The sequence below is a fragment of the Melozone crissalis genome, unplaced genomic scaffold, assembly GCF_028551555.1.
Source record: "Melozone crissalis strain CALT ecotype California unplaced genomic scaffold, PUWL_Pcris_2 ptg000016l_1, whole genome shotgun sequence".
Classification (NCBI taxonomy): domain Eukaryota; kingdom Metazoa; phylum Chordata; class Aves; order Passeriformes; family Passerellidae; genus Melozone; species Melozone crissalis.
In genome coordinates, this window is record NW_026535794.1 from 47,696,023 (window position 1) to 47,723,127 (window position 27,105).

At 39.5% G+C, this 27,105-nt stretch overlaps 1 protein-coding gene across 4 annotated transcripts; it reads right to left on the bottom strand.

Moving 5' to 3' along the window:
* Positions 1-6,781: 6,781 nt before the first annotated feature.
* Positions 6,782-27,105, bottom strand: HERPUD2 (HERPUD family member 2). 4 transcript variants are annotated; one of them, XM_054273379.1, is made up of 9 exons: positions 26,647-27,105; positions 21,244-21,321; positions 17,827-17,940; positions 15,698-15,855; positions 10,801-10,887; positions 10,032-10,154; positions 9,413-9,736; positions 8,119-8,206; positions 6,782-7,791 (listed from the first exon to the last, which is right to left on the bottom strand). In XM_054273379.1, the coding sequence occupies exons 1-9, from the start codon at positions 26,791-26,793 to the stop codon at positions 7,630-7,632; spliced, it is 1,281 nt and encodes a 426-aa protein (XP_054129354.1). In that variant the 5' UTR covers positions 26,794-27,105; the 3' UTR covers positions 6,782-7,629. The 4 variants fall into 4 exon arrangements, with proteins under 4 accessions (XP_054129354.1, XP_054129353.1, XP_054129355.1 ...); XM_054273378.1 differs by having other exon boundaries at positions 8,119-8,233; positions 26,647-27,104; XM_054273380.1 differs by lacking the exon at positions 21,244-21,321 and having other exon boundaries at positions 8,119-8,233.

A 27,105-nucleotide genomic window follows, 5' to 3' on the forward strand; every position in this document is an offset into this window, starting at 1 on the left:
CTACCTCCTTCTTTAACAAACATAAGGCATTTCAGAATGTTTACAAACACACAGAAAAGACGAGACCTTCCAAACAGTTTTTCCTCACAATGTATTCCCTGAGCTTCACCATCTGTTTTTTGCCACTGCCCATCTTCATGCTACACCACTTTCCCAGAAGCAATGAAATGCCAAAACAAGAAAAGCAAACTTTAACTGTATGATTATCACATTAATCTATGCCTCACATTTTACACATGGATGTTCCTTAAGTGCTGTCACAAAAAGGGGAATGAAGTCAGTACAGAGAAAAATGAAAGAAAATTGGGATCACTGTATACACACAAATAAGCCAAGGAAGAGAGAAACTGAAGGATATATGATGCGATATATTTCATATACAAGTAAAGTTATGGCTGTCTGTAATAGCTCAGATAACTTTAGGGCCAGATGTTTGTACAGTGCAAACAGGTCCAAATCTACCCAGTTTATTAACTGGCTTCATATGCTGTGCAAACACCAGGTGAAGAAGAGGGACAACTGTTTTAGGGTTCTGCTTACATTTTACTCTTACATGTTTCCCTAGAAATTTGAACCCAACATGCTGTCCAGGCCAGTTAAGTGTGTTAAAACTGTGCATTCCCAGTTCCTGAACAGGACTGTGGAACACTAACTGTAGTCCCAGGAGACAGGATCTTTGACAGCAACATCCCCTTAAGATATTGCTGCTGGTGTTCCCATGACACATCATGCTGCCCCCTCCATTGCACCAGCTGAGCTTCTCAAGTGTCCATGTTGGGAATGAGACCAGAGAGCTGATCCAGACTCTGAATCCCCTTATGGGCTGACTACCTCTACAAAGCTTCAGCCCCTGCCTAGTGCTGTGCTGTGACACTGGGTAATGTCACTGGTTTTACAGCACTGGATCTCTGCAGATCCTGTCATCTGGCTTAGTAAAGGGCCTCAAAAGCCCTTGGGCCGAGGCCACAGAAATTCCAGCCCTCACTAGAGAAATGCAATTGGCAAAGCAGCAGTAGGAAGGTATCAGTTGTCCTCCACAGCAGCGTCTGGGAATGATTCAGATGAGTTAAGACAAATGTTTGTTTGAGCAATTAAAAGAAAATACTTGTTCTGAAGTGGAAATGGATCCATACATCATAGCTTATTTGCTAGGAAGACCCACAATGTCTTTTGCATTACATCTAACTGGTAGGGAAAATAATTTAAGACATATCAAAGCCAAGTCATGTATAATCACTTCAATTAACAGTATTCATGCTGTAACTTATGTATTGCACTGCATCCTTCTGGCCACAGGGCAAAAAAATTCTTTTAAATCAACAGCATTGGAAAACTAGCCTACAACTCAATAAACTGATGATTCCACATTTCCCAGAGCCTATTCTGTGTCACATAATCTGGAGGCTGGGTATTTTCAACCAGATGAAGACAGCGGGGTGCCTAGTGTTACAGCACTGCTTCACCACGCAGCAGCATTACCACAAGCACCCGAATGGGAGAATCTGGTGGCTCGGGAACAGGCAAGCTACAGACACGGCTGTTTGGAGGCATGTTTGGAATACGAAGCCCTCGAGCCAGAGAAAAGCTACAACAATGGGAGCAATTTGGCAGCTCCCTCGCAATATTTCATCCACTTATCTCTAGCAGGACTCCTGGAGTGAGCGAGCCCTCATGGCAGCTGCAGGAACTCACCTCTGCTGAGGGCCCCGCAGGAGGGTTTGCGCCTGGGGATGCACATTTTTTGAAGGGAAAGCCACCGAGCTTTCCCTGGTAGCATCAGCTATCTCCTGAAGGTGAATGCCACACTCCTGCTAGCAAGGAGCCTTGGTAACAGTGAGAAGAAACACCTTTATAAACACAGAACCTCGTTCACTAACCACAGTGACCGGCTGCCGCGGGGCCAGCCACACAAGGGGCTTTCCCCACACGCGAAGCGAATCCAGGAGCGCCGTCCGCGGCCCAGGCGGCACTTGCAGCCCCGTGCCTCCGTCTGCAGCGGCGCAGCGAAGGGCTGGCCCGCAGGCCAGCCCCGGTAGCCCAGCCGCGATAGCCCGAGCCGCAGTAGCCCAGCCGCGATAGCCCAGCCGCGCAGCCCGGGCCCCGCTGCCCCCGAGCCCCCTCAGGCCGGGCGGCGGCGCCATCTAGCGGCTCGTTGGAGCAGCGCCGCTGCCGCTCTGCGCGGCCCGGCCCTGCCCTCAGCAGCCCCGGTTACCCCGTCACCAATGACGTGCTCTTGTTTTGTCGATTACTCATTTCCTTAATTATCTCTGCCTGACAAATTAGAGCGTCAAGTGGCTCACCGGCTAGACAAGCGGCTCATTTATTTTTACAGCAGCGTATTTTCACATTGCTGCGGTTATTTCATGGCTACGGTTTGACCTTGCACCAAGTTACTAAACAAAACAGTCCAAGAAAGCCACCCAAATATGTTAACTTTGACACAAAGACTAGGTTTTGGCTTTCCTTTCCAAGCAGCAAAGGTCAGCAGACTTCCTAAAGCCATAAAGAAAATACGTCTGCACATGCACAAAAAAGCCCCTCATCTTTTAAAACTAAATGTTTCCACAACCCAATTTACATTTGTCTCATGAGCACCTCACACTGACCTTCTCCCTCTAGATTTCTGCAAAGCTAGGAAAAAAAAATGTCAACAGTCTTTCTCTAAGTTTTCCCCTGCTTTAAACACACTCACTACTGTGTGGGCAAACTCCAGTTGCAGCTGCCATGGTATAAGCTCCCTACTCCAAAATTTATCAGTAATTTTGCAGTTTATTCCTAGGACAGCTAAAAACTGCAAGAATCATCCACCAATATCACTGACACTCATTAAAGGGAAAAAAATATTTATTGTTATATAGCAACATTTCCTCATGTTGTTTAAACCAAGTCAAAAGAAGCACAAACTAATCCTGATAAAGAGGAGAAAAACTGTCTTGGTAAAGAAGCGGAAATGCTGCTCCATGGGAGTTCTCCCACTAGACACTGTGCTTGCCTTTGCAAATGCAAAAGAAGTTAGGCAGCCCTAGCCTCTTTAGGGACAGTTCCTTCAGGTCCAGCATGTGCTTCCCTCCTCTCCAATCAGAGCTACTGGGTTGATTGTCATTTAAATAAGTCTAAACTGACAAGCATTCACATTAGTCACCCACCTTCCTTCTAAAGCAAGAGCTTGCATAGACAGCTGCAAGTGAATAAATCCAGCCAAGAAGCTGCAGCTGAACAGAAACTCCAGATCCAGCATTCTTGCAGAGCCATCATCATGCAGAATGGCCAAATATTTTTTTTTTTGGAGGGTGGGAATTACGATGAAACCTTGTATTACCTTATTAGTTGGACAAACAGCAAACGTAAAATAAATGAAGGCTGCGAGTAATGAAGTAACTCATTCCCAGTTTGCATCATCCCACCTATACTAACACTAGAATCTGAAAGTAGAGTACCTCGCCCACAGGAACAGCCACGCTGGCATTAACCCCCTTAACTTGAATGCCAGCATCATCAAAGCTTTCCCTTGGCACCCTGGAGGCTTTGGCAGCTGCCTGGCATCAGAGTAAAGGCAGGCCCCCAACCTTACTAACAAGGGTGCACCCAGCTGGGCTGCAGTTGGGTCCACAACCGCCCACCCAAATATAACCAAAAATAGGTCAGAGTTCACATTCACTGGGATAAATTCTGAACTGCTTCCTGTCAACAGCAAAGGCTGCTAAATAGAAATTGCTCTAAAAAATGTTCAGTATGTACAGGAAAGAAGCAGCAGAAACATGACTAATCATACCATCTGATGGAAGTGTCAGCTTCATTTTGCATCAGCTATTAAGATTACAAACATCACCAACAATGGTTTGGGGTTTTTTTCCCTCCTTTGCTTCTTTTTTTGCTGCAGCAATAGTAAGAAGGTTGTGTCTTAGACTGAAACAAACTTTTCCTGAAATATCAGGTGGTGACTTCTCTATGAGTGACCTCAATTTAAGGGCAACAGGGAACAACTGGAGAGCCAATTCTGCCTCTCAAGGTCTCTGAACCAAGCAGTAGCAAGAGCTGGCAGGCTCACAACAGAAGAAAAAAAGATCCCTTTGTCCATTATTTTGCACCCAAGAATTCTCCAGTTTGACTTTATGTTACACTTGTGTCCCGGTTTCAGCTGGGATAGAATCCATTTCCTTTTTAGTAGCCAGTACTAAGAAGTGCTGTGTTTTGGATTGTGAGAACAATGCTGATAACATGCTGATTTTTCTCTTGTTGCCAAGCAGTGTTTACTCTAAATCAAGGTCTCCTCAGTTTCCCATGACATGCCAGGAGCAGACACAGAAGAGGCTGTAAGAAAACATGGCCAAGACAGCTGACCTGAACTGGTCAAATGAATATTTCAAGCATAGAACATCATGCCCAGGATATAAACTGGGGGAAGCCATCCTAAATGGTGCCATGTGGAGTTCAGGGAGAGGCTAGGCATTCATCACCAGGTGGTGAGCAACTGTATTGTGCCTACTGTGCCTCATTTTTCTTGGGTTTTCTCTGTACCCTTTTTACTACAATTATTAGTATTAGCATTGTATTTCAATTTATCTCAATTATTAGACTGCTCTTATCTCACCCCACGAGTTTTACTTTTTTTCCTGATTTTCCTCTCCATTCCATGAAGGGAAGAAAGGGGAAAGGAAACAAGCAGCTGCACAGCACAGTTGCCCACTGGGTTAAACTATGACAACTTGTTAAGCCAACAGTGGCACTGCTAAACTCAATGTAAGCTGGGCTTTAGAAGTCAATGCACCTGTATGTATGGATACACAGGTGTTGCCAAGTATTTTTCAAAGTACAGTATTAAGAAACCATGCTAAGGAGTAGTTGTGTGTTGCTCCATCAGCACTGCTGATCTGATCCGTGTCTTCACAGCAGAAGTGTTATAGAGGAAATGTGCTTCACTTGTGTCTGTGTCTGATAGGAGTCTCTTACATTAATACACCATGAAGGTATTGCACATAATGCCACAGATTTGTTTTTAATCACTTTTTCTATATGCAAAGTTGTAAAAAGTATCAGATCAACTGGGGCACATCCTATGGTGCTTTAGTCGTCACACCTTCTGATACATTTCGTGCCACAGATTTAATACAGTTCTGCATCTAGCTCTGCCTAGAACCATGTACTACATAACTGTGTTTTGTTTTGGTTTATGCTATTGAACAGTTTCTACAAGGATATACAAAGAAAAAAGCAACAATTTTCCTAGGGTTCTAATTTCTCTCCCATCATCAACTGTTATACTTCATATGCTCTTCAATTCTATATGCAAATTGCTCAGAACATGCAAGAATCTTGTCTGACTAATTTTCACCACATTCTTTCCTTTTCTAAAAACTGTACCTTTCTTACTTCAATCTGATTTTCAATGCTTGCTTTATTTACTCATGATCACAACCTTATCTTATTTTTGCTTCTGCCAGTAGCTTTCCTCTGCCTCCAGCTCTTCAGTAATGCTCCCTATCTCATTGTTATTTCTCACTCACTTTCCTCAGTAACCATATTTTTGCTTTTCCTTGCTTTTATCTTGGTACGTTGTGGAAGTTGGGAGATCTAATGATCGCATGGAAGTGTGGCCTCTGTGATGAATCACTTCAGCTCTGCGTTGCTGGTTAAAGCTTGCAGAACATCTCCCTCAACATCCAACCAACTACCAGAATCTCTCATTTCACTATTCCAACCTTGTGAAACCTGTCAAATTTATCCTTGCCTAAATACAAATCAGCAGTGACAATTCTAGACCTTTTAACCAAACCACGGGTAACAGCATATGAGCAGCTTTTTAAATCTGCTATAACAGCAGAGAGCTGCCACCAACTGCTTCCTACAGCATGGAAGACAAACCAACCTTAATAACATTAAGGTTTGGTAAGCAACAAATTGCTGCTGAAAGCTGGATACTGTCAGGTCATAACTGCACATCTTACAGGTATACTAACACAAGGACAAAAAGAAAAACAGTAAAAGAAAAACTTGGTAAAAGCGAGAGGGAGAACACACATGAAATGATGTGTTCATCTGTCAAACAGATGAAATTTCTTCAATATATTCCAGAAGTAAGGCCTATTACATACAAGACACTTGTGGCACTCCTTTAAAAACCTAAGTTTTTGTACCATGTCTTAAATTATTAGTCAAGTTAGATCCATCTGCCAAACTAAAAAAGGTAACTTTTCATAGACAAGGTCAACCCATTTATGTTTACCTAGTAAAGAACCTAAACTTAGAGCAGCTTTCTGTAGTAAAAATAGGAAGAAAACTTCATAATAAAAATGACTTATTCATCATTGCTCTACAGCAAATAACATAACTGATGCTTTTAAGACTTACGTTTCTATTTCTCCTCTGACAAATTTGTGAAACTTAAAAGGTTTTCTTTTAGTTTAAAACTTCGCTGCATAGCAGTTTAACAAAATCAAGCGAAAAATAAATCCCTATTTATCACTCACTCAGAGTATTCAGGAGCTTTGTCCTCTACTTGAGGTCAAACAGGCTTTACTTTGGTGGTAGTGTAACAGAATCTTTGCAGACAATTTTAAGTTAGAGAGCACACCATAACTTCAGGATTAAGAACAAAACCAAATGTACCTTCTTGATTATGATTAAGGAAAGCAACCAAAAATCTGACATAGCACTCTGCTACTCTCTCATGTACCATTTTCTTTCTCAGTTTTAATTAGGTTAATGACGTTAAAGAATACGGATAGTCTGGTGTTGAGAGCATTGTACAGACGCTGCTACAAACACATCACTTTGGTCAATGTCAGTAATGCCACCATGATAACTTTATTACACTCGCAAATTAATCATATCCTCATCCTTAAGGAGGCACAATTTAGCCATTTGCATTCAAATATGCATATAAACATCCAAAAGAGTTACCATAACAGTCTTTATTAAAAAACCTAATGTACATGTTTTGCCCCAGCACAGCTATATTCTCCTTAAAAAGTACTGTATGTATCAAACATTTAAGGTTTATCCCATCACTGCCAATTGTCTTTGAAGAGCTGTCAAATACCTCCAACTTTAATGAATGTCAGTACAGCCTCAAGAAAAAGCTCTCAGCTTTTTAAACGAAGAAGCTTGCTACGTTCTGACATGAAGACAACATGCCATTAACAAGTAACCCTTGTGTTAAGTGCATTCTCTCAGGAATTATGTAAGTTCCAAATCCCACATGAGAATTCATACCCTGCAACAAACACAAGATTAGTTATTCAGGTAAATAGAGAGCATTTGGAAAGGTCTGTCAACGTTCATACTTTTAACAGCTCTTTAAAGAGGTAATGGTGCAGATTACATACAAGCTCTTTGCATCAGAGTAACACACATTTGAAAATAAAACAAAACATGGAAGACCAATATCTTTACATTTTATTCTTCAGAAAAAGAAGAATCTTAAAGAAAGCATTTAGTAGTCCACTTGTGCTTAAAATAGTCAATGCATGAGAAAGCCAAAAGAAAAAAAAATACACATTTTTGTACACCATGATCAAAAAGATAACATTATAAATTTTCAGAAATTGCACTGTATTTAGAACACTCTCTAGAATCTGCTCCACTTCTACATATGGCTACTGAGGCTGCCTGACACAGTTCTTTTTCACTTTAATTGCCAACCTGTGGAGGCCCTTCAGGGATCAGTGATGTGAAGAAGGTTGTGATAAAGGACCAAGCAGAAGCCATGAATCCAGGCTGCTGCTCTGTATTGCCATCTTCACCTGCATCTTCTCCGTTGTCTTCATCAATCCCATCATCCATAAGTCGCTCCTTTAAAAACAGAAATTGAAGCAATTCAACTGCTTCTTTTCAGAATTCTGACATAAGGTAACCAGCAGTATCTTCCTACATTAAGTGACTTCTCTCAGAACAACCTCCTGAAGTAACTAGCATGAAGAAAGTCTGTGATTCAAGTAGAGACAGTAATTGTCAGACTGGAGAAATACAGAATTTAAGCAGCAGGCACAACCTGAGGACAATGCTGAAAGCCTTCTGGTTAAACCAACTCCATTCCACAAAAGCTGGCTTTCTGTCCAGGCACTACAACATACAGTATAATACACAGGAGTCTCAAAAGACATATCTGCCCTTACTCACCATCTCCTCAAGATCAGGATTATTTGCATGCTGCCCATCACGGTTCACTTCTGCATTATTGGCTGCCTGTTGTTGGCCTCCCTCTTGCCTAAAGGGAAACCATCCAGCTTGGTGTCTATGTAAGAAAGCGGAACAGTTGAAAACCTCTCTTTTGAAAGGAACAAAAAAATTTTTCTTCTACAGCTCACTACTGCAGCAAATTCTGCAAGTATTTTCAAATGAATAAGGTTACATCTATTTTTCTGTGATTCACACTACTAAACTGAATGGCTATTCTTCAATGTTTGCATTAAGGTCTTGCTGTTTACAGCCCTCAGTTCCAGAAGACAAATAATGTACCACAATTAGGTGATTAACTATGTAGAATATGGGTCTCTTCCCCATTTTTAAGCACTGAAGTTAAGTAAGTTTTCAAAGCCAGTCTTAATTTTCTTAGTTTATTTTAATTTGCTGTGGAAAAAAGCAATTTAAATTTGATCTAATGCTTGAACCACATCACCACTGTAAATAAAATAAGCCTATCCTACATTTCCAAGCATCTATATTCTGATTTCAATTACCTTACCTGTATGAAAGAACAGTCCTAGTTAGGACTGAGACTACAGTGTAAGGAAACTCTCAGTGAATGACATCAGTCCAAAATACCAAGCATTACTTATGCTTTCCACTTCTATTTACATCATTAAGGTATCTTCATATGCAAAAGGAAGTGATGACAACAGTACTGGTATTTCTCAACTAAGCACAGAATGTGCTTAGGTCTTTATGACATATAGTTAAAAAAATTTTACATCTCTGTATTCTACCAGATCTAGTACCCCACTATTACAGTACCATTACCTAAGAAAACTTACTGCACACACCCCTACACATTATTTTGGAAAGATATTTGAGCTTTGCTCTGCAATTTCATACCCAAGCAGTAAACTTAAGTTTATGCAAGTATATGCTTGACCTATATGAGCTTCCTTCCCCTCACACACCTGCTTTCCAAATTTTCATTCCAAAATGCTACATTTCAACAATACTGATCAACTAATATCACCAATATGTAAGAACATTGTGTTTCAGGTATAAGAGGTATCCAGCTCGGTGTAAAAACATTTTGAGAATTACTTTTCTTCACATCAGTTTCTCTACTTGTTTAAATTTGTTTTTTTAACAGACACATCCTATTGTAAAGGAGCAGTGTGTAAATTTTCACACGTGGATGATTTTTTCTTTTAAATGGAATAAACATCAGCACCATACTCCACATCTCACACCTGCAGCTATACTCAACTGTTGTACTCACAAATAAACCAGCAGCATGGCTCCCATTACCATGACAAACCGACTGAAAGAAGAATAGAAGTATACAATGCTCAGAAGAATTGCTGCTCTAGAGAACGTGTACATCCAGTCCAGCCAGTCCCGGTTGAAGTCCTCTTCATTCACTACTGGGCCACCCTGTGCATTCATCTGAACATTTTGGTTTACAGGCCTGTTGTCCTGGACAGCTACATTTGGCACTGCTGCAGGCTCATTTGCAGGAGCGTGTTCTGAATTCACACCCTGGGCAACTGCAGATCTCGCTGGCTCAGTGCTGGAAGTCACTTGGGCTGAAACAGCAGCTTGGCTAAAAATTTAAACATAAACCTGGTTTGTCAAAAAACATGCACCATAATTACTAAGCCTGTCTTCTTTGCTACAGTTTCAGGTGTAATACATGTCAAAACAAACTGCATTCTCCCTTAGAGTTTTATTTACTAAGACATTAATTCTAATTCACGACTAGATTTCATAATTTGCTAGAGAAAACAGAGTATAAAACAGAGCTAGACAAAATAAACACTGCCATTTTCATCCTGAAAAAAACATTTAATATATTCTTTTCACTAGTGTAGCTCAGTACTAAGATAATGCAGACTTACTATTGCATGTAGTACTGACGTACATACATCTGTTGCCACCATATCATCTGTAAGGGACTGAATGCAGGATACATAGAAAACCCAGCAGGAGCACCTTGGCCTGGAAACTGGTTGCCTATGTTGCTAGAAAACGATTTAAGGAAAAACATTCAGCTCTGAATTGTGACATTTAAAAAGCGTGCTAGTATTAAAGAACAATTAAAGTAGCATTTCTCCTCTCATTTGTTCCCCTAAAATAACATGCTGAAATAACACATAGTAAGATCATCTAACCCATTTCAAAAAAGCACTACATTTTCATAAAAGAAATGAATAAGCAAAGTTATTTCCATAGAAAGAAAATTTTGGTTTTCATTTAGTATGTGCACTAGCTGCGTCTCTGGGACAAAACAATGCTGGAAATTTTTCAAGACTGTGCTAACTGCAGAAATCTTTCATACAATTCCTTTCTAATTCAGAGGTCATCCTTAAAGGTCTACAAGAGGTCTAAAGGGAAAATTCACTATCTTCTACAGTTTTCTTTTAGAAGCAATATCTGAAATATCACCGTGATCAGAGACCTGAAGAAATAACATAAGCAAAGACAACAAACTAATCTTTCAGATACAGCTTCTGAAGATTGCAACTAAGAACACTGTAAAGGATTTACTTCCCCCCCCTTCAATATTTTGAGTATATGTGATTCTGATTCACATGCAAGAGAGATAAAACTCCTGTACATAAGTTTTGGCTGGTTTTGTCTGCTATAAGACTTCTTATCCTCTCTTACCTCCTAGAGCATATAGCATGTTTTGGCAAGATTTCCAACTCTTTCCCAAAAGATTTTGATGTAGTGAACTGTAGTAAACCAGGACATCTTTCAGGACAGCATGAGAGTATAAAGCATGAAGAAAAGTTTATTCAGACTGTAGGTAGCAAAAGCTGAGACTGCTGTAATTGTACTGCAGACTACACCTGTTCCCTAAGTAAGGCACTCCCTGCAAAGATATCACCAAGAGATTTCATTAGTCTACCAGGCACTCAGATATACACGACATGCCCAGAAAGAAAGATGGGAGGAAGACATTAAAATGTTTTTTCCATGTTACACATGAATAAGTATTGCATTGTAATTCTGGACAAGAACCTGCCATGCAACACCATGACCTCTGCTAAAACTGTTGTGTTTGCATTTAGCTATAACCTGTTTTGACAACAGTTTAGAGGAAAACAAGCCCAAAAAACCACCAAAAGTACTGTCCTGATACCAAACACAAACTGAAACAGTCAGAGGCATTATTCAAGGTTTATTTCAAATATTGAAATGGTTAACTAGGAGCCCTGCTGATGCTGTTTATTTATGCATAATTAATGTGTTGAAACAGCAATGCCATGGAGCTACTGTTGAAAAACATAAATCATGATTTACAATTGCAAGCTGTAAGAATGTGTTTTTTCTCTCCCTGGAACTGGCATACACTTAGAGAGATAAGACTCCTCCAAAATTCACAAAACATTTGACCTCAAAATGTAAAGATGATTTAAATATTCTACATGAGTGTCATTAAGTACTGTGCTGAGACAAATCACTGAGCAGTGTCTCAGTTTCAAGCAGGTGGAGTATCAGATGGGGTTTTGAACAGGCAGGATCACTCACTTCCACCTCAGTCAGCAAAAATCAGTACTACTCAACTTGCCTGGGTGAGTTCTGAAGGAATTTGCCATTTCCTTTTCTCACATACAGATTTTAGGGTTCTTCCTTGTAACTGCTATATTGACCTCAAAAAAAGTTGAGAGGGCTTAGGCTAAGCTTGCTCTCACAGATACATCTTTTAGAAATATCACTGGATTTGAGCCTCACCTTTCTTTCAAACTCTTTTGAAAGCTGCTTTCTTGATGTCTTAAAGCTTAATGGTAGATTAAGTAGCCAGTCAAACAAGACAAACCACAGAAGTTCAGTTGTCATGCTCTTTTCTTTCACATGATTTCTTTCCCATTCAAATATTGTGGTGGTTTCTAATTCTATTTTCCCCAATAGCTTTTCTAGAAGACGTGACTTTTTGAGAAGAAAGATTTAATTTTTCAAGACTTGGCTCCATTAATTGAGCAAAAGTAGACTGGCTTACAACTGGCTTCTGGCTTAGAATGCTAGCTAGTACAGCAGTATTTTCTTTGCTCATCAAAAATCAAATGGAGGCAGATGTTGTCAATTATACAGCCATTACAGCTGCCACGATATTAAGTCAGCTTATGAAATTCAGAAACAACTCTTTACACTGTAACAATGTATTTCAATGAGAAGAACCTCCACAAAGAAGAGGATCTTCTCAGCAAAGCAAGGCAGCTTGCTGTTCAAGGAAAAAGTAAAGTAGCACAATACCTTCTCCTCATCTTTTTCCAAAAGGAGGAGAAAGAGGTAGGAAGCAGAGTGTATCAAAAGAATGGCAGCAACAGTGTAAGAACAAAGAAGCAAATAGGATCTGTATAGGCATTCCAAGACTGGAGAACAAAGCAGAGCAGACAACAGAAGAACAGTTGGATAAGCCAGAAAACAGTTCAAATGGTAGAGGTAGCTTCAGAATATTCTGAAAAGAGACATAGTGCTCCTCAGGATGGCTCAAAAGCACAAAACTACTTCTTTTGGTCTATGGAAGACACCCAAATAAACTAACCAGCCCTGAATTTGAAGGTAAGGTTGTCACAAAGATACTGCTCACCACAAGTGAAAAAACAAGAATTTTTATTCAGACTTAAAAGCCTGGAATACCAACTTCAGGCAGCATTTCAGTATCCTCTGCTATGATACCTGCTACTTAGAAGAAAATACAGAGCAAAGGTGACTGATGCAGCAATATATTTATGTGCTGGGATATACTGCATGCTGCCAGTATGTCATTTTGTTGTTTGCTTTCAAACATTACTGTGTGCACAATACAAAAGCATTTCACTAGATGGGGCACCCACACTGGACAAATGATTTCACTGCCTTGATGCCTCTTGTCTGTTTACTGCTTCCAAGCGCTCTCCAGCCTGAAATGTGAGCCCTGCCAGGGCTGAGCCCGTGTGTTCTCTTTGTGCCTCTGGAGCACAGACCCTGATCCCCAACAAAGTCCACAGGAGCAGACAACGCTGTGCTGGCTCCCCCCAGCTAAAGAATCACTTGGTACATACACAAACTACTTCCCCAGTCCCACCTCAAGTGTGGAGTTCTTAAAAACAGCATTTGCAAAAGCTTAAAAGCAACAGAAGGTTTTAATTTTTTTCCCTGTAATACTTCAACAATCTGAACTAAATGCTATTTTCCCAAAGTATGTTCAATCTCACACTGCAGCTTTAAGCCAGGAGCTGAAAAAACATCAAAACCGTAATTTAATCATCTAACATTCACATTACTTATTTGTACAAGTCAATCGAGTATTGCAAAACACCCAAGGAAAGTGACTCTTACATAAATTTTCAAACACCTGGTGATCTTTCCCTATCAGTAGTGCCTATATTTCATCATGCAAGAAAAGCGAGAATAAAAATTTTTTGGTCATGAAAATAAAAGAAAAATCAACAAAGTAACACCAGTTTCAGCTATGAATCTTCATTTTCCTAGCAAGTCTTGATCTGCACATAAATTACATTAAAGCTAGATCCCACTGCCCCAAATGATGTTTAAGTGACAGCTAAAAGAAGAGAGGGTATTTCTTTCTGCTGGAATACAAGCAGCAGTGCCTAAAAGCAAAAGCAGATGCATCTGAAAAGACTACTGAAGCATTAAAAAGGGTTCTTAAAGAAGCAAGCAGACTCCAGCAGGCACTGGGCACAGATTATTTCAAGTTGAGCAGAGCCAATACCCAACAGTCCACAAAGATCTAGTTCAAGTTCTGACAGCATTCCATTAAAATACTTTCAAAAAACACAAAAGCCTAGGATTATTTAGAGTTTGTTTATTTTGGCATTTCTGTTCAGATTAGGAATGCACTCCTGGAAACCTCCAGTCACTTGCTCTTACTACAGTTCTGTTTGCACCACAGAATGCTCTTGGAACACCATCTGGATTCCTTCTGGATTACACAAAATTGAAATACGTGATTTGGGTGCACTGCCAATGCACCACAAAAACAAGCAGGACCCTATTCCAGGTAACCAAGCTAGAAATAGTCCAAGTAGGACTGAAACCCCTGAAATATGTAGTCATGTCAGGTTCTCTGCACTTCTTTCAGTCCACAAATCCACTCCTCTTAATCCACATTACATGCTAGACATAGCAAGTCACAGACTTAGTATTTGTAATGTAAGTTATTCCTTCTTTCCAAGACAGCAATGTCTCCCAAACTGACACAAATTAATTCAGCCCAAAGACTAAATAATGGTTCTGCTGCCTTTTGGAGTCCACAGCCTATTCAGTTCACCACACTTGACAAAAACTCACTCAGAATACATCTGTGTGAAAAGCTAATTAGAAAAATGTTAAAAGTTCTCACAGATTAGCCATTCACACAACACGTAATAAATTGCTTCTGGAATTAATTTACATTACACCAACAGCAGTTCTGGCAGTCAATCTAGGCAGGTAGGTGTTGCTTAGCTTTGTCAGAAGGGCAGTCTGTGAAGATGCATTTCATCAGAATAACCTAAGTCTCCACCCACTCTTGCCAGCAGATAGTACAATTCAGATAATAATTAAAAAAATAACAAATTCAAGATGAAAACTAGCAAGAAGTGTAAAGTCTAAGTTAACTGTAATGAGAGCATGTAAATTAAACTGAAACTCTTGTTAATAAGTTTTAACAGCTCCTGGCATCTGTTTCCTTTCCAGCAACAGAAGCAATGTTAGTGTTAGCACATTCATATTTTAGGGGTTTTTGTTTCAACATTCCCCAAAGCAGGTTTCTAGAATCTATACAGTGCTGGAAGAACACCTTGTCAGAAAGGAAGCTTGAAAGTGGCTCCCTGAAGAAATGACAGCTATCATCTCAGAACATACCATCCTCCTGTTTTCCCCTTGAAAGAAGCTACTACTACTGCTACTAACAACAAAAACATGTTTAAGCAGCTGCTAAGGTCACGTGGCTTAAAATTCCTAAAGCTGCTTTTTAAGCACAAAAGAAAAAGAACAAAATTTGAATAGTTATGCAGTAACAGACCTGATCTAGACTTGGTTACCTTTCTCTGGCATGTATGAAAATCCTTAAGAATTCTGTTGTAGATACACAAGCACTACATGTACTCAAAACACCTGCATATCATTTCTACAGTTGAATCAAATATGGAGAAATGACAAATTACATCTTTTATGTGTAAAAAGCTAGAAACCACCACATTCTGCTAAGAATTTAGTGCTGATTGCTAAAATACGGGACAGAAAAGACAACCAGAAGTAATAATTCTATCAGTTACATTACTAACTACATCCACAAGACATATTAAAGCTGCACTTCTCCAAGAAAATTGAGGGCAGGAAGCATAAAGAAAAATAACAAAATCAGCCTGAAGGGGAGCACCAAGAGCACTTCCTCTTTGACTGACTCCTGGCTAAAACCACTAATTTTCACATCAAAACTTTTCTAAATTGACTTGTGCTTCAAGGCGAACTAGCCAAATGGTTTTCCAGACTGTGAAAAAAATTTAATTGCAACTGAACATTTAAAGCATTGTAAAGAGTATCAAAGAGTGAGGATTGCTTCAGTCTCACTTACCCTTGCATTAAATAAGGGAACTGGTGGCTTGGCATGGGATTGCTGTGTGCTTGTGGAAGATTACGATGCCTCACTCCATCTGCACTAGTGTTCAAAGATGTAGAAGCAGCTTCTTGGTTTGTGGGTGAGGCAGCAGTTGATCCAGAACGGTCTAAATTCTTAAAAATAAATAAAATCAAGGTTGTGGATCTTTGGCACCATTATAAGATTTACCACGGTGTCTTAAAAAACTACTTGCTTTAATGTTTTGTCACACATTTTAATAAGAGTGTAAACACTGGGTAAGTCTTCTGTGGTTTTATTGGGTCTGGCAAGCCTTAGTAAAAACAGAAATTCAAAATTGCACTCAGGTGCAAGAGGGGAAAATAATAAAAGAATTTTTCAGAAAGGCTCAACACTTGATAGCTTCCAGAGAAAACCACAAGTCACTGGAAATCATAGTTTCAAAAAGCTGAAGCAAACTAAAACTTAATTGAAAGAATATTTAGCAGGAACAGAAAGTCTAGTGACTATTGTTAACAGAAGTAACTGCAACTTCAGGATATGACTGTCTTCAGAGACAGTGACTTAAAACACCATTCCCCTATCCTTATCTTTAGTTACCCCTTCTACTCTTCACCCTCTTCACTGTGCCAGCTGCCCAATCCAAATTGCTGCACTCATCACTGGAAGGGAGCTATCAATGAGAATAGGGAAACAGCTAGGAACTACTCAGGCTCCAAGGAACACACCTAAACCAGTGTCAGACCTCTGGTACCCAGCTTCTAAACTGTCACCATAACAAGATTACAATGGGGCCATTGAGATGCATTATTTCAGTTGTAATAAATCCCCAAATCCTGTTGCTAAGAATTACTGTAGTATTTACTTAGTCAAAAATCCTCTTTAACTTTGACAACTCAGGAAGTGAGGAGGTGCAATTACTTAAGACATCAATACCACAAAAAACACAAGAAGAATTTACCGCTAGACCAGTGGGGGTGGGGAGGAATAAAAATAAAAAACAAATAGAAGGACAAAGGCCATTCAGGCTTTGGGTTTAGGCTGCTTCCTCCAAAGTGTTATGAACTTAGCACTTTGCAAACTGCCTGCTTTAAGCAGTCATTAATACAGTCATTCAAATACAACACTGACAACTGATGTATACAGCAATAAATACTTGCCAAGCAGGCCGCCTGAGTCCTGTCAGTAAAAAATATAAATAAAGCCTTTGAAAAGATGTTGTAGCCACAGTCCCCTCTCTACTATTGCTTAAACTGCTTGTGTTTCTGACTGTCACACAGCAGCCTGACACAGGCCCTGTCAACAGCAGAATGAAGGCAGACAGCTTCAAAGGGCATTTCCCATATGGTGACAATCCACACAGCTCAGATGAAATGCACCTACATTGGTATTTTATATATCCCTTTCTGGCTACCCTTCAAGGGTTGCTTAGTGATACCGCCAATTCTGGAAAAAGAAGAACTAGCAAGTTCTCAACAGAAATCATATCTGCTTTTAAAACACAATATAACCAAAGACCACCATCATTTTCGGAGGGTGTGAGGAGGAGGAGGGGAAGGCTCAAAACACCATAAAAAAGCATGTTCTGTTAACAATTTAACTAATAAAAGTGTTAAGAACACTTCCTACTTCTGACTGCCTTACAGATGCTATGACTAGCTCCAAGTTCATACATAAATACTGGCCAATTCCTGTCAAACAAAAAAACCTGGCCAAGTTCCACCTGCATCTCACAACAACAGCAAGATTTTGATTGGTCTCTCTTACATTTTCACAAAACAAATCCCAACTTAGTTTTTCTAAAATTCTGAATACACTCTGCAATTTCTGCCAAAGATACAGAGATATGGAGAGACAGGGAAGTGTACTTTGCAATACAGTGTTAAAAAGAGTAGCTTAGAAAAAGTAGTGCTTTATCATCTAATAAACATAACTATTACAATTTGAAAAAAGGTCATCTTTGCTTAAATACAATTACATCCTTAAATAATCAAGTCTAATTGTACAAATTCATATAGCATGCTCTACTTTCAACACACCATTTTACACACAAAAGTTAAAGAGAAATTAATGGCAAATTTCCTTAGTGTAGAAGGAATTAATGTCCTGTGTATGAAAAAACTCACTGAGCTACTGCTGGAAGTTGATGCTCCATGACCTTCTCTACTGGTGCTGGGTTTTGGAGAACTTGGGGGTGTCCGAGATGTACATACCAGGTGAACCATATGATATTCATCTTGCTAAAAATTAAAGAAATCAAAGAGCTAAAGCAACAAGTAAAAAAAAGTCTTCAAAAATTCAAAGTTGTAAGCATTAAAGAAATATTATACAAAAGAGACCACAGAACAACACTTGAGTCCAGCCCAAGAGAATTCTACTGTTTCAGAACAAATGCCTTCTTAGAAGCTGTCCACAATAACATATGGAACATTGACTTTATCAAAGTTTTCCCTAAAACTGTAGTATAGCAGAACCAATGGAAGAACTCCAGGAAAAGCATGAGGAAGTGTATCACAAACTTTTGGAAAAATCTCATACCTTTTACAGGGCTAAGTTTACCTAAAATTAGGAATGCTTACATTTGCACTGAAGTCTATGAAGAGCATTATTGAATAGAGACATTAGGGTACATGAAAAATGTAGGCACTGGAATTCCACAAGCAGACCAAGACAGGAACAATTGTCATTGCATGTTAGGCTTGACCCTAGCTTGGCTCAAGCCTGACATGCAACTGAAGGGCCCCTGCAGATATTCCATGCTCAGGGAATGTTATTCAAAGTGCTAGGTGGGGCTTGAGTATTCCCAAATATTTGAACATGAGGAAGCAAATGCATGCCATAACTTGAAGCCATATAGCAAGGTCATGCCAATTCTGCCAGAACTTGCTCACCCCAAATCTGAAGGCCATAACTTCAATCTGAAGCTATTTCACTGTACCAAATTAAAACACTCCCTTACATGGCCATAGCAACACAACAGCTATGGCTCCATATTTAAATTGCACATTGAAGCTTCCTCGGTAACTAAATTTTTAGCAAGAGGAGCAACAAAAACATCCCTCTATCCTCTTCTGAAATCAGCATGGTGTAGGCAAGCTGCCATTTTTAATGAGATGACATTCAGAAAATCTGCATTTGGAGGGGTTTTTTTAAACTACATATAAATGTGTTATAACAGCCATCTACCCATTTTTATGGTTTTGATCTTCAGGAATACAGAAAACTAGATAAATGCTTTTACACACCACTGTGCATGACTGCTAGCATAGCCAATGCACATTCAGTCTTTTAAACTCCTTCCCATGAACGGGCCTCTAACCCCAAGCAAGGATCAGAAAGCACTGAACACAGGTGATCAGCACTTTGGCCTTGTCAAAAGCCTTGAACCTAACTAATCACCTTCTTCCTAGATAAGAATTTATGCCCCTGGGAAAGGCAAGGAAAGCAAGACATACCACTGGTTAGCCTGCAGCATACAGCTTTATTAAATGCAGCAGTTTATTGTAACATACTTCTATTCATTTGTAATGTATTGGACACCACTGTGCCAGAAGAGTGTCACAACTTCCAGCCTTGAGGCATTTTGTGTCCTTGAAATAAATGACTGGTTAGTACCAAGGAGCAAGTATCACAAAGCTAGACTCAGCAATTTAGTAAGTCCTCAGATAATATTAGGCATTTATAGATAATCCAGTAGGAAGATTTTGGCAGAGAATGAGACTGAATTTAAGTTTAATCATGTTTTTCCAAAAGCTCTCAAAAGCACAAAAACTCCTCTTCTTCCAACACAAAGTTCTAACTTTGTGCTTAAGACTAGTGTGCTTTCAAATCCACTGAATTTCTTTAACCACACCCAAGGCCTGTAAGTGCCATTATGACATTAAAGCATTATGCCAATGCTCTGAAGTCAAGCACAGCCCCTGTATGGTGAAGGAAGACATTGGTTACAAAGTTTCTCCTCTAGCACATACACAAAGTTTGAAATATTGCTTTCTAAAGCGAGTGCACAGCAAGCAGGCCAAGTGAATTTAAGGAATTTGGATTTCATTTTGTACTTAGCAAGCAAAACTAAGCTTTGAGATAAGTTTTGTAACCATTTCCTTGAACATTTAAGTGGCACAGGGCATACACTGGTTTGGAATAGTCCAGCTTCAGTTTTCTAGTAAACCTATACATAGTAAACTGCAAACACCTTCTTTGGTAAGAAGCTTAATCCCATTTAATAAAATCTCTTTCAGAATAAAGATTATAAGTGTTAGTCTGCTGAAGCAATACTCAAGACTCCTCTGCATCTGTTTCTCCATCTTAATACTGAAGTTCAGGTGCCCACTAAAGGACCACCCACGTTTGGAGACTTTGCTCCACAGGAAGTTTTAAAACGTGACCCACACACTCTTGCAGCCTGTAGAATAATTTTTACCTCAGTACACTAGAGAAAACTATCCTTACCCACAGCCAGGTACTATATTATGGAGTTCATATATTTCACAGGATTAAAAACTGTGCAAGAACCTAAGGCATTTCCCCAATTGAATAGCAATTGATTCATCCTGAGCTGTTTACAAATAATTTAGACAACTCAAGATAATGCATCATGTTTCCTGTCACCATCAAAATTGAAAGAAAAGTTGTTTATAATCTACCCTAAATATCTTGCTCTATGCATTTTTAAGAACTTTCCTAACTTAATGAAGTCCTTATTACTTGGTATCATCAATCCAAGCTATTTGAGCCAGTTTGAAAACTAAGTGCATGTGTGCATGAGATGTCACACATATTCAGACCTGGGATCTAAATGTTGACTGAAGAATCCAAAATTAGACTAATAGAATTATTTGTTCCAATAGGAACCAACAGAATTTTTTTTAAAGTATGAAATGAAAAGAGCAAGAACCAACAAAGTTTCAAACATCATCAGGAATGGTTAACAGCTGCCAAATCAAGACCAAGAAAACAAATAGCCTTCCCAGAAAATTATTCAGGAATTGAGAATTCTTGGTTCTCCATAATTAACATATTACTCTTTATCTGCTTATACAAGTGACATTTTTGACATAAGTTCGGGATTTACAGCTCTCTGAGAATTTAAATGATGTCCCAAATCAACACAAATATGCTGTATAACTCCATTTATTGACAGTGGTGATTGTCCAAAGAAGTCAAGGCCAGGTTGGAGCTCTAAGCAACGTGGTCTAGTGGAAGGTGCCCCTGCCCAAAGCAGGAGGTTTGTAACTAGAAGATCTAAAAGGTCCTTTCCAACACAAATCATTCCAAGATTTTATGATACAACATATCACTTGCTGGGGACTTAGCATAGCCTACTTGCTCTCCCACCAATTGCAAACACCTCCTCTATCCACAATGATGACAATCCTACACACAAGGCATACTTGAAAATACATTTTCCAGGACATAGCAACATTATATGGTTACATCTGTCAATACAACAATGAAAATTTTAAGTTAGATAACACAAATCTAAATTCCTATTTCCTAAAACCAGGGTTTGATCAAATATTGTATGGTGTTGATATAAAGCTTACTTTTCTGAGAACATCTTTCAGCTGCAGATGATCAGGAAGCAGTCTGCCAGAATACACCAGTCTCTGATCCTTTGTAGACTAGGAGATGGGGACAAAGAAAGCAATTTAGCTGTTTTCCTGCTGCACAGGTAGATAGCTGGAGATAAAAGGAATTTTCTCATCTACAAATGTTAAGTCCAATCACCAACAGAGAGACTTAAAAACATTTCAGAGGCTTCAGAAGTCCAATTCACAAATTACTCCTGAAAAAGAATTATGCTATTAAGCACTCAGCAAGAGTGTCATAACAATTAACACTTAAGGATAAATGCTTGTCAAGAAAACTTTCAAGTACATTCAAAAATTCCTGTCTTTTAGTGATTGGTTCTTTACCCTGCTCCTGGTCCCAGTCAGCTTCTGAAAATATAGATAGAGAAGTGGCTGGGGCAAAAAATGTGAGCAGAACAATGGAATGCCAATTAAAATACACAGAAGAGCACAAATTTCAGTCTTTTTCAACAAGGACTTTCGTTACTAGTCCTTGCCCCCACCCTCAAACCCCCTGCAGACAAAAAAAACCACAAAAAACCACAAACCAACATCACTACAAAAAACAAGAAGGAAAGCATTAAAAAGCAAGAATCAGCAAAAGGTTTTTTGTAAGGCAGCCTTCCAACCTGAGTAAGCTTTTTTGCCTATTTTTACAGTTTCACAGTTTAAAACAATCTAGTATTGTAAACAAAGATTGTATTTCTTTTTTTAAACAAATTATATACTGTTCATATTTTAATAACTTTGGACTATTCCACACAACAGAAATAACAAAATTATTTTAAAGGAAATTATTTTAGGTCCTTATCTACATTAAGATGTCCAGTATGCTAAAACAATGAGCATACTCAGTCAAACAAAATAAAGAAAAACAAATGCTAAACAAAGAAATCTGGCCTAACAGCAGTGGAACAAACATGCATTATCAGCATGAACTATTTGAAGAATTTCCCCATCATGCTAACACCAAGCCTTACACCTCTCCTCTGCCTATCCCAGCCCTCTGCTGCTCACTCTGCTGGCTTGTTCATGCTAATACTAAGACAAATAGCTGAGCCCCAGATCTCCGTGATTAGGAAAAACTTTCACAGAAGTTTTGACTTTTTTTTCTTGCAATAGCCTTCTATAGATCCCAAATAATTTAGCAGAATACGGAAATGTTACAAAACTGTTTGGGGTTTTTTACCTGGAAAAAAATATGGTCATATCATCAGAACAAAACAGAGATTCAAAGCAAATAATGCTGATAAGTACTCAGTAAATCTGAAGCTTTAACTTTTTCCCCAAAGCCATACTAGCCATTCATGATTGAATACAAGTTTTTTTTAAAAAAAATAACCTGCCACATTCTGTGCAGAACTGTTTATCACTTCTATTTAAGAGTCATTTTCTCTACTGTTCTGCACTTTTCTGTATTTTTAATTAGTGGCCTTGGACAGTATTTCTATGTCTCGCAGCATGGGGAATTAATTATTTGCAGCTCAAATTGATAAAATACTGCAATACATTCAACAACAACGCTGTACTATTTCTATTTACACTTAAAACAACAAACAATGCCTGTCTCATGTCAGTAACTTCTTTTGAGGTATACCATTTTGTTGCTCCCTTCAAGCATGAACAGGCTACCAGCAGAATGCAAGCTTGCATTCTGTGTTTGGGAAAGGACTGAAAACTCAGAATTTAAGCATCAAGATTAAAGAAAACTTTAATTTCCTGTAAATTGGAGACTTGTTGCTTCAGACTGATCACTGCAATCAGAAGAAAAATTTTAAGAATCCTTGTTTCTGGGTCCTGAGACAGATTATCTGGAGATTAGTAAAAACAGATAAGCATTTAAAACAAGGAAAGCCCAACACCAAAAACCCTTCAAACTCCAAATCTTGAAATCATCATCCAGCATAGCACTAGAGTGTTGTTTTGCCTGTCTCACTCTAATGGGGCTTTCTACATGGTCCCTTTCAATTGTTCTCTTCAGCACCTCATGAACCAGCCCCTCTTCCACCCCCTCTCATTAAAGCATCTTCTCAAACAAGATATAAGTCACTTTTAAATATGAGTATTATACAGAGGTGAAACTGGCAAGATTAAAACACCCCCTAAAAGCTGACTACACGGCCTTCAGTAATGCATTTTAACTCCCTACAGTAAAGCCACAAAAGAAAAGGTTAAGCATATGTTGAGTACTTTAATGGGGAAGATGAGGCCTTAAACCCCATGCTCCTCCCTCCATAAATTAAACAACTCCCTTCATAAATTAAACAACTGCCTGAGAACTGAAGGATTATCACCTGCAATTCTCAGGTTGAAAGCTTGCAATTCTGAAATTGACTTTTTTTTTTTTAATACAGATGGAAGAAGAGGTAATAAATGTGGAAACACAGTAGTTCACATATATGCCAAAGTAAATGAAAAAGGCATTCAACTCATCCTCTGCCAGAGGAAATTTCACTACCACACCTCCTGCTTCAAGAACAGGACGCTCACTGCTAGCTGAAACACTGAACTGTGATGGAAAAACACCTCAAACCACATAATTAGAGTAGCCCCATTTCCAGAAGAGAGCACATGGTATCAGAAAAAATTATTCTAGAACCTAGAGTGAGATGGGAGACAGTCTGCAAAACAAGATCCAAAATGTACATATTCAAAACTAACAACTCCAGAGTTACTGGTTTGGAATTTTTTCCTCCATTTTTCATGCAAGACTTCTTTTGCAATGCTTAGTCCAAACTAGCTATGCCCAGCACATTACCAAACACCAAACCTAAGGCAGTGTAGCAATGCTCTGTAGGAACACAGGTGATCTCTGAGCTATCCAGTTGCAGCTACCAGACAGGTGTTATTTTAGTTCACTAAGCCTCTCTCCCATTCTTCCATAGCTAATAAAAATCCAGACAACCCCATCTAGTTGGAACTGTAGGCAAATGCTAGATGACAGGTACTGTGGGAAATGAGAAACAGCAGTTTTCAATTACTGTTTATGGGTGTAATCAATGCAGCAGTTAATGCAGAAGGTAGGATCTGCCAGACTGAGACACCCAGGCTGATTTTACAAGAGCCTTGCATTATTCTACATCAGTATTTTATTTAGGGACACTGTAACTGCAGTACTCTAGCTGTGAAAACTGGTGCAGACAGGGAGCAAAAGTACTGAAAAACGTGAATCTTAGTTCACAAACATAATTTAACACCCTTCTGAACCTATTTAGCTTATGCAAGCACTTACTTTGCAAAGTGCATCAACTTTAATAACAACTAAACCAATCTAAATCTGCTGTATTTGAAATTTGTATGTATTTAGGCAAGTAATTTACACAAATTAATCTGGAAAACGCTGCCTCAAGACCTAACTCCACATTTGCCTATTCTAATCACCTCACTTTCTAAATACGCTTAATAAATTGTAAACTTAATTAGGACACTTACAGTTATCATAATTTACTGAATAATTTACAGATGCACATACAAGAATGAGGTTCAATTCACACAGAAGACTTGAAATACTATGTACAGCAGGGACAGCAACTGACTTCTACTTTACACCCTTCAAGAACACTTCAATGCCTGTAGAGTATCTGTATTCTGGTGCATTCCCACCACCTTAAAACAGCATTGTAATAGAAATTATTTCCAGGACCTATCATATTGAGGGAACAGAGAAATCAAGCTTTTAACACTGACCTGGTTTAAAAGGAAGGGGGAAAAAAAAAGGGGGGGAGGTGGAGGGGAGCTCCTAAAAGCAAAAGGACTTACATTTGAAAAAAGCAGTAGCACTCAAAAATGTTTTTTGATTTTACTATACATAGGAGCTATTCTGTTAAATACCTTTCTCCTCTCCTATGTTATTACTTTAACTTGAAAGGTCCTGTGAAATAAAAATACTGTGTTCAGTTATTAGTTTAACTGCAAATGCAGTAAATCCAAATTAAATTGGAATTACTGAGACAGTTCTCATTAAAGAAACTCCCCATTCTTTAACCCAGAACAAACTTGGGTGTGCTGAACTAATCATGTAATACTGAGAGGCATGTTGAGGAATCTATTTTCAACAGGAGAAAGATGTTTCAGGAAACTGAAATTTAACACTATACTGCTGTTTAAACCCTACAGTGCAACATGCAAACCTCTTGTTCATTATGGTTCTTTCCTTTCAGGAGCTGAATTTAGCAGGATCATTCATAGGATGAGTAAGAAAACTAGTGTTTCACAAACACGTCACTGGAGGAAATTCTAGTGAGGAGGACAAAGTAGCAATCAGCTGAGTGGTATTTTTGTTTTCCACAGCAGATAGGCTCTTTCAGCAGAGAATTACCCACAGCAATAACTATATTCACAAACTCTCACAACTGTTTAACAGATGTCAATGTACCAGTGACACAGACCAAGTTGTTGGCTGCTTTTCTTCTTCTGTCTCCTAAAGGCAGAAACCCTTTTTGAGACAAAGCAACCATTTTACTTTTCCATGTCAAAAAAATCAACAATGACAGTAATTCTTCTACTGAACTAGGTGAAAAATAATTTAAAATATAAATGGCACCTTCTTATGGTGTTTTCTAAAGCCTGGTTGTAGGCCCCATATGCTGCTGCAGTTCTCATACACTTCTCTGGAACAAATTTTTAAATATACCATTCTCCACGACTGCCATTCTACACATATACAATATTATCATCTATTGCCTATGCTTTTTTCATAGCCCCTTCTAACTGCCACATTTAGAATTTAGGAGGAATAAAGCGTATTGCCCTCAGAAACGCAAAAAGCTATAGGTATTAAGTTTCAAAATACAGTCACAGCTGTCATACAAGTTCATATAACATTTGACAGCAGAATTTTCCACACAATCTCAAGAAAAATGGCTTTTCAAAGACGAAATAATTTTAGAGGTTGTTCAGCTACATAATTTCAAATAATTTTATGAATTAACATCTATCTGCTCCACACTTCAAAGAATTTCCTAGATCCTGTTAACCCTATCACTTGTACTTTGGAACAGACAGAACTCTTAGCCAGTACTCTTAAATTTACAAAAATCAGTCGCAAATTCAGTTAACTGAGATACCTAAATCTCAGTTCCCAAATAAAAGATAAGTGAAGCATTAGTAAGCATCTTTAGCGATATCGCCTTTCAGGATGCTACGCTGCGATCTTGTCACACGATGTAAAAGAGCAGCTTCATATTTGTTACACTGCCAACTTCCCTGAAAGCAGAGGGCCGGCCATCGCCTTCCCGCAGGTCTCTCTCCGGCAGCAGGGCTCTTGTTTGTTTATTTAACAAGGCTTAAAAGGGAAATCTCGACCGCCTGTCCCCAAGTCGCCGCAGTGCCAGCCTTATCGACAAGGCGAGGGAAAAGGGCTGGCCAACAACTCACCGGCTTACTGGGGTACACCTTGGAGAGGTGGGACTTCAGCTTGCCCACAGTCCACTCCAGAAAGCAGCTGATGGTCTGGTCGGTGTATTTCTGGTTGGGGGCCTTGATGATGAGGGTCACCGGGTGCTCCACCACGCTCTGGTCCATGCTGCCCGCGGGGCCGGCCGGCCCTGCCCCGCTCTGCTCCTCCCGCTCCCCGGGGACACGACCCGCGAACCTTTCGGGGGGCTCCGGGCGGGCTCAGCGGCCGGGGCCGAACTTCCCGGGGGACCTGGGGGAGCCCATCCCCGCGCTGGCACTCCGGGAAGCGCAGCCACAGGAGACCACAACCTCGTCCACCACGCCCAAGGAAGAAGAACCAACGCGGCACTCGCAACGCGCCCGTCCAGGCCGAACCCTCCACCCGCAGCACCGCCTCGGCCTCCGGCCGCTGCCGCCGCGTAAAATGGAGGCCGGAAG

Excerpts from the sequence above, each read along its gene's own strand:
- HERPUD2 (XM_054273378.1), bottom strand. The coding sequence starts at position 26,793 with ATGGACCAGAGCGTGGTGGAGCACCCGGTGACCCTCATCATCAAGGCC. Across the intron at positions 8,234-9,412 it reads GCCATGCTGCTGGTTTATTT|ACACCAAGCTGGATGGTTTC; the intron begins GTGAGTACAACA and ends TTTCTTACATAG. Across the intron at positions 7,792-8,118 it reads ATCCTGATCTTGAGGAGATG|GAGCGACTTATGGATGATGG; the intron begins GTGAGTAAGGGC and ends CTGTTTTTAAAG.